Consider the following 8103-nt stretch of genomic DNA (forward strand, 5'->3'; position numbering starts at 1 on the left):
GGGTGGGGGGGGGGGGGGGTGGGGGGGGGGGGGGGTGGGGGGGGGGGGGGGTGGGGGGGGGGGGGGGTGGGGGGGGGGGGGGGTGGGGGGGGGGGGGGGTGGGGGGGGGGGGGGGTGGGGGGGGGGGGGGGTGGGGGGGGGGGGGGGTGGGGGGGGGGGGGGGTGGGGGGGGGGGGGGGTGGGGGGGGGGGGGGGTGGGGGGGGGGGGGGGTGGGGGGGGGGGGGGGTGGGGGGGGGGGGGGGTGGGGGGGGGGGGGGGTGGGGGGGGGGGGGGGTGGGGGGGGGGGGGGGTGGGGGGGGGGGGGGGTGGGGGGGGGGGGGGGTGGGGGGGGGGGGGGGTGGGGGGGGGGGGGGGTGGGGGGGGGGGGGGGTGGGGGGGGGGGGGGGTGGGGGGGGGGGGGGGTGGGGGGGGGGGGGGGTGGGGGGGGGGGGGGGTGGGGGGGGGGGGGGGTGGGGGGGGGGGGGGGTGGGGGGGGGGGGGGGTGGGGGGGGGGGGGGGTGGGGGGGGGGGGGGGTGGGGGGGGGGGGGGGTGGGGGGGGGGGGGGGTGGGGGGGGGGGGGGGTGGGGGGGGGGGGGGGTGGGGGGGGGGGGGGGTGGGGGGGGGGGGGGGTGGGGGGGGGGGGGGGTGGGGGGGGGGGGGGGTGGGGGGGGGGGGGGGTGGGGGGGGGGGGGGGTGGGGGGGGGGGGGGGTGGGGGGGGGGGGGGGTGGGGGGGGGGGGGGGTGGGGGGGGGGGGGGGTGGGGGGGGGGGGGGGTGGGGGGGGGGGGGGGTGGGGGGGGGGGGGGGTGGGGGGGGGGGGGGGTGGGGGGGGGGGGGGGTGGGGGGGGGGGGGGGTGGGGGGGGGGGGGGGTGGGGGGGGGGGGGGGTGGGGGGGGGGGGGGGTGGGGGGGGGGGGGGGTGGGGGGGGGGGGGGGTGGGGGGGGGGGGGGGTGGGGGGGGGGGGGGGTGGGGTCTGCAACCTGCGGCTCCCCAGATGTTCATGAACTACAATTCCCATCAGCCCCTGTCGGCATGGCCAATTGGCAACCACAACAATTGGCCATGCTTACAGGGGCTGATGGGAACTGTAGTCCACGAACATCTGGAGAGCCGCAGGTTGCAGACCCCTGCCCTAGAAACTGCCAAAAATTGAACCCCAGAACTTTGGCGAGCAAAGTGGAGTCTTTGTATTGTCGAAGGGCTCACGGCCTGATTCAGCTGGTTGTGGTGGGCTTTCCGGGCTGCGTGGCCGCGGTCTGGTGGATCTTGTTCCTAACATTTCGCCTGCATCTGTGGCCGGCCTCTTCAAAGGTGTGTCACAGAGAGAAGTGTGTTCACACACTGTGTCCAGTGAGAAGGGAATGTTTAGTGGAGTATATATTGTGCAAGTCCCGGGGTGGAGAACCAATCAGTAAGCATTTTGCGTGGAACTTGCTGCGCAAAGGTGTGGTTGAGTGCATTGTACTGCAGATATCCCATGCCTTCCCCCATATTTTCAAGAAAAAATCTGTGGATCAAGTAGCATTTTTTTCTAAGAGCAGCAGTGGCATAGTGGCTAAGAGCAGTGGCTAAGAGCAGGTGCACTCTAATCTGGAGGAACCGGGTTTGATTCCCAGCTCTGCCGCCTGAGCTGTGGAGGCTTATCTGGGGAATTCAGATTAGCCTGGGCACTCCCATGCACGCCAGCTGGGTGACCTTGGGCTAGTCACAGCTTCTCGGAGCTCTCTCAGCCCCACCCACCTCACAGGGTGTTTGTTGTGAGGGGGGAAGGGCAAGGAGATTGTCAGCCCCTTTGAGTCTCCTGCAGGAGAGAAAGGGGGGATATAAATCCAAACTCCTCCTCTTCCTCTTCCTCTTCCTCTTCCTCTTCTTCTTGTTCTTCTTGTTCTTGTTCTTGTTCTTGTTCTTCTTGTTCTTGTTCTTGTTCTTGTTCTTCTTGTTCTTGTTCTTCTTCTTCTTCTTCTTCTGCTTCTTCTTTTTCTTTTTCTTCTTCTTGTTCTTCTTCCTCTTCTTCCTCTTCCTCTTCCTCTTCCTCTTCCTCTTCCTCTTCTTCTTCTTCTTCTTCTTCTTCTTCTTCTTCTTCTTCTAAGACATACAGGTTTTTTATTTCGCTGTTTCATTATCTGAACTGTCTTCAGCCGATCTGTCCTGAATCTCTCCACAGGCAAAGTCCCTGCTGACGAATGGAATTTGCTTTACGTCGCAGTAACCCGTGCCAAGAGACAACTCATCATGCCGCAGTTTCTGTGCCATCTCTTGACGCTGGCCGGAGTGAGTGAAAAGTATCTCCCTCCCCACTCACGCCCCCCCTCCATGCCAAATTCAGAAGGATCTTTTGCAGACAAAGTTGTGAGACACTAGGAGTGGCCGATAAAGGGTGTGCAGAGCCATTGGGCCATTGCATTACCCCAAAGCAGAGGTGGGATCCAGCAGGTTCTCACCAGTTCCTGAGAGTGGGTTACTAACTATTTGTGAGTGCCGAGAGGGGGTTACTAATCGGGTCCGCTTTTCCGTTAGAAATCCCATTAGGTCCAAAAATCATAAAGTCCTGTTGTTTCCTATGTGGCTGGTTAGTGAAGGTAGAAAAATGGGATAATTCTCCTTGTTGGGCTGTTTTAAAAACATGTTTTAGTAATATGGTGAAGTTCCTTGTTTAAGGAAAGTCTCCTTCTTTTGATTTCTAGAAACAAAAGTATTTGAAAGTATTAAGTTTTTGACAGGCAGTCAATTAGAGGAGAAGTAGTTGTTTCTGTTGGCAGCAGACGATAGGACTTGCTAGAATGAGTTTAAATTATGGCCAGAAAGATAGCAGCTGGAAATTAGGAACTTTTTTTTTAACAGTACGAGTTTTTTACAGTAACAGAGAAATTATTAATGCCCCGCCTCCGGAATGCCCGGCCACGCCCCCGTTGTGCCCCGCCCAGCCCCATTGGCGCTACGCCACTGTTTGAATCCCACCACCATGGGAACCTGTTACTAAAATTTTTGGATCCCACCACTGCCCCAAAGGGAATGAAGCTTTGCGCAAGGATGAAAAGCCTTGAGCAACGGTCCCTCTCAGCATGCCCTGGTGCTGCGTTGCAGCCGGAAAACGCCATGTGGAACTGAGCCAACCAGGAGAACTCCCCCTGCCAGGCCGTCCCTTATCTGCGTGGCACCAATATGGTGGCCGCGTGGCCACGCACGTACGCAGTTTACAGAGAACGTTGGTCTTGAGTGAAGGGAAGGAACACAAAAACGATGTTTGGGATATTTTGGTGCTAAATCTTGCTCTTCGAAGACAGAGATTTGTGAGTTGTTGTTTTTGTTAAATAAGCAAGCCAGAAATGTTTCTTTCAATCGATCGATCAATCAATCAGACCTTTATTAGGCATCAATAGCAGAAGCTAAATAACAAACCAAAACATTTGAACTCTTATCAGTTCATTAATACATTAGTTCAAAATTCAGCTACCAGCTCTATTATCTCAGCTGATCGATTATCCAAAAGAAAACATACCCCAAATATTGTACGGCGATCCCTAACATGAAGAAGAGAAGAAGAGAGGAGTTTGGATTTATATCCCCCCTTTCTCTCCTGCAGGAGACTCAAAGGGGTTTACAATCTCCTTGCCCTTCCCACCTCGCAACAAACACCCTGTGAGGTGGGTGGGGCTGAGAGAGCTCCGAGAAGCTGTGACTAGCCCAAGGTCACCCAGCTGGCGTGTGTTCGAGTGCACAGGCTAATCTGAATTCCCCAGATAAGCCTCCACAGCTCAGGCGGCAGAGCAGGGAATTGAACCCGGTTCCTCCAGATTAGATGCACGAGCTGTTAACCTCCTACGCCACTGCTGCTCCTGCTGCTCCTACGCCACTGCTGCTCTATGAGAGGGTAATACATTGGAGAGATCAGGTCTATAATGAGCACGTTTAGGGCAAGCACATAAAATACGTTCTACAGTTTCAGTAGCGTTAAAACAGTAAGAACACACCATTCTTGAGGGCAGAAACGTTTGCTAGCACAGCCGAGGCATGAGACAGGCACAAAGTGACTTTTGAAGTGTGCCGTTGTATCATTAACCTGGCCCCCCCCCACCCCCAATCCCTAAGTAGCCACGGGCTGGAATACGAAAGAGTTGGAATTTCCATCGTTCCCAGAGAATGGGTCATAGATCTTCAAAAGCTCCCAGCTGTGACGACTGAAGGGAACCTCCATGTTTAGGGGCAGTAACCCTAAAAGTTGCCAGGCGACAACTTTGAAACACAGTGCCAGGAGACAGCTGTGGGGGAAAGTCCTTGCCCCTTGTGCCCTGTTGTTGGCCCTCCAGAGTAACTGTGTGAGATCGGACTAGAATGGACCGCGGGTTGGATCCGTGAGGGCTTTTTTCACAGTGGCCCCTATCCCGAAACAGGCTGCTGTTCAGAAACCTGTACAGTCTCAGTGTCTGGACGTTCCCAGAGGGTTAGACTGGGAAATCGGGTTTCCTCAGTTCTTACTCTAAATATGGGAACGCCACAGGGCTGTGTGTTGAGTCCTTTATTGTTCACCCTTTATACATACGATTGTACTCCTGTCTATCATAGTAACACCATTATCAAATTTGCCGATGACACAACAGTGGTGGGGCTCATCTCTGGAGGGGATGAGTCTGCCTATCGGAGTGAGGTGGACCGACTGCTCTCATGGTGCAGGGAAAATAACCTGGTTCTTAATACTAACAAGACAAAGGAACTCATAGTGGACTATAGAAGGAATAGCTCAGAAATTCAGCCTTTGACTATTAATGGAGATCAAGTAGAGCGGGTGGCGAGTTTTAAATTTCTGGGCGTTATGATTAAAGAGGACTTGACCTGGGGCGTACAGACTGCCGCGGTGGTTAAGAAGGCCCAGCAAAGACTGTACTATCTGAGACTGTTAAGGAAACAACAACTGGATGGAAAACTCCTGGTGTCCTTTTACCGCTGTGCTAGAGAGAGTGTCTTAACCTACTGCATCTGTGTATGGTTCTCCAGTTGCACAGTGGCAGATAGGAAGGCGCTCCAAAGGGTGATCACTCCTGCACAGAGGATTATCGGCTGCCCTCTCCCCTCCTGGGAAGAACTCTATAATTCCCGAAGCCTAAAGAAAGCCCAAAATATTCGGAGAGACCCGTCTCATCCAGCACACTCTCTTTTTGAACTGTTACCATCCGGCAGACTATACAGGTCTATCAAAACTAGGACAAAGAGGCTTAGAGACAGCTTCTACTCTAGAGCTGTGGCGATGCTGAACTCCGCGGCTTCCTGTTGATGTGTTTGGGGCTGTGTTGGGATGGGTGGAGGAAGGGGAAAGTGAGGGTGGGGTATGATTCTGAAATTGGGTGCATCAAGGAATGCTGCTGTAAATTTTTGTTGTGCGTGCACAATGACAATAAAATGCTTATGCTTATGCAGTGAACTTCTTGTCTTCTTTCCAGGAGTATTATTTAAGGCCAGAACTGACCAGCGAGGTGTGCAGTTGGGAGCCGATCCAGTGCTCTGTCCGGGGGTGTTCCAATTTAATTTCTGGCGACTCTTTTGTGACCATGAAGAAGAGGCCGTTTGCTTACGTATGTATTTTGTTTCCTCAGCTGAATGCTTGGGAGAGTTTTGCTGATGAAACTCCCTTTCTCCCCCTGTTGGCTATACTCTGTTCCACAGAAAGATAATAGTTTGGTTGTAGAATACAGGAAGTTGTATCCTTCCACATTAGAATACAGTCCTCACCAAATATGAGAATTATTAGTATTAATAAAATTAATAACATGAATTACTGTTAAGAAGAAAAAAAGAGTTTGGATTTATACCTTTTGGCCTTAAGACCAGGCACCTGTGTGTGTGTTTTTACACAACCTTGTTGTTTTAATCTATATTTATTGTTATTAATTGTTGCTTGAGTTTTAATGGGTTAAGTTTTATGTTGTATTAATTTGCTGTCTTGGAAAACAGCCATGTTGTGAGCCGCCTCGAGCCCTTCGGGGATGAGGGGGCCTATAAATTTAATAAATAAATACATAAAATAAATACCCCAACTTCCCCTCCTGTAAGGAGACTCAAGGTGGTTTACAAGCTCCTTTCCCTTCCTCTCCCCACAACAGACACCTTGTGAGGCAGGTGGGGCTGACAGAGTCCTGAGAGAGCTGTGACTAGCCCAAGGTCACCCAGCAGGCTTCACGTGTAGGAGCGGGGAAACACATCTGGTTCACCAGAGAAGCCTCTGCCCCTCAGGTGGAGGAGTGGGGAATCAAACCCAGTTCTCCAGATTAGAATCCACCTGCTCTTAACCACTACGCCAGGCAGAAGTATGAGATTGGTGGTCGTTAAGTTGCAAGACTCGAGTGCAGTAACACCTAAGACACCAACAAAATTCTGGGGGCGTGAGCTTTTGAGAGTCAGAGTTTCCTTTGTTGAAAGCTTATACCCCCAAACTCATGTTGGTCTCTAAGATGCGGCTGGGCTGAAATCTAGCTTTTCTACTGCAGATCCAAACGGCTGCCCTCTGAAACTATCTTGCTTATTACCATTGTGTGTGTGTGTGTGTGGGGGGGGGGGTCCTACATAGAAGAAGAAGAAGAGTTTGGATTTATATCCCCCCTTTCTCTCCTGCAGGGGACTCAAAGGGGTTTACAATCTCCTCGCCCTTCCCCCCTCACAACAAACACCCTGTGAGGTGGGTGGGGCTGAGAGAGCTCCGAGAAGCTGTGACTAGCCCAAGGTCACCCAGCTGGCATGTGTGGGAGGGCACAGGCTAATCTGAATTCCCCAGATAAGCCTCCACAGCTCAGGCGGCAGAGCTGGGAATCAAACCCGGTTCCTCCAGATTAGATACACGAGCTCTTAACCTCCTACGCCACATACACGGACACATGGGGAAATCACCACAAGGGTGATTGTTTCTCTGAACTTCTTCCTCCCAACAGAGCGGTGGAGCCAAAGATCCCGAGGGCTACCTCTGCCACAGGTGCGTGGAGCGGCGTCTCGGTCCTCTTACGGGGCTGATGATTTCTCCGGAAGTGATGGGGACGCTGGAGTTTACGGAAGAGATCGTTGTCCTTCCGCAGGACTATAATATCATGTTGGCGCTGGCTTGAATGGGAAATGCTTCTCCGGGCTCCCTCTTGCTGGCGACGACTCTTCCAACTCTATGATTCTAAGAGGAAGGAAAGGCTTCCGTCGGGATGACTCTGCCGTAGCAGTACGTGGGATGGAACGCTCGTCATGAGAGCACTGTGTGAGCGCCATCCACGGAGAGCGAACCTCAATGAGAGAGTGTCCCAGGGAGGGCAAAGTTTTGAACATGGCGGCAGGGGGCACCCCAGTTCGCAGCATTTGAGGGATTGGAAGGTTTCTTTCGGCCTCTCCCAACACCAAGAAGCTGTCGCTGGAAATCCTGTTTCCTTCCATTTGTGCCTAAACCTATATTATAAAGTTCTGCCTTTTGTAATATGATGGGGGGTGGGGGTGGGGGTGGAGTGAGTAAAGATTAGCACAAATGACAGCTGTCAGTCATGCTGTTTGGATGAGATTGATAAGGCTTTGATCTGTGCGTTCTTGTGTGTGTTTATGTGTCATTCACAGAAAAAAAAAGGATTGCCAGTTCACAGAAGGTCTCCTCTGGTAACTTTTGATACTGGTTGCTTTTTCTAGATATTTCTCTGGAGGTGGGAAAGATGCTTTTTAATCAGACTGAGGGGAGGGCACACATACAACCTCCTACTTTTTTTGGTGGGTGGGAGAAACAGGATCTTTTAAACAAAACTGGTTCTGGTGGGTTTTCCGGGCTGTGTGGCCGTGGTCTGGTGGATCTTGTTCCTAACGTTTCGCCTGCATCTGTGGCTGGCATCTTCGGAGGTGTCTCACAGAGGGAAATCTGTGTGTGTAACAGTGTGTAACAGACTTACGCGGCCTTACGCAGCCTGGGACCCTTGTACCTTCGGGACCGCATTACCCAATATGTCCCAGCTCGGCCTCTGCGCTCGGCAGAGGCCAATTTACTGGAGATCCCTGGCCCCTCAATGACGCGGCTGGCCTCCACTCGGGCCAGGGCCTTTATGGCTCTGGCCCCTGCCTGGTGGAACACTCTACCACCAGCTGTCCGGGCCCTGCTTGACCTTGGTGATTTCCAC

General features: G+C 53.7%; 1 protein-coding gene across 1 annotated transcript; it reads left to right on the forward strand.

Moving 5' to 3' along the window:
- Positions 1-2106: 2106 nt before the first annotated feature.
- LOC125435216 (F-box DNA helicase 1-like) lies at positions 2107-7578 on the forward strand. The gene is made up of 3 exons (XM_048501367.1): positions 2107-2251; positions 5416-5547; positions 6898-7578. The coding sequence occupies exons 1-3, from the start codon at positions 2213-2215 to the stop codon at positions 7066-7068; spliced, it is 342 nt and encodes a 113-aa protein (XP_048357324.1). The 5' UTR covers positions 2107-2212; the 3' UTR covers positions 7069-7578.
- The last annotated feature ends 525 nt before the right edge of the window (positions 7579-8103 follow it).

The sequence above is a fragment of the Sphaerodactylus townsendi genome, linkage group LG06 (genome assembly GCF_021028975.2).
Source record: "Sphaerodactylus townsendi isolate TG3544 linkage group LG06, MPM_Stown_v2.3, whole genome shotgun sequence".
NCBI classification, from domain to species: domain Eukaryota; kingdom Metazoa; phylum Chordata; class Lepidosauria; order Squamata; family Sphaerodactylidae; genus Sphaerodactylus; species Sphaerodactylus townsendi.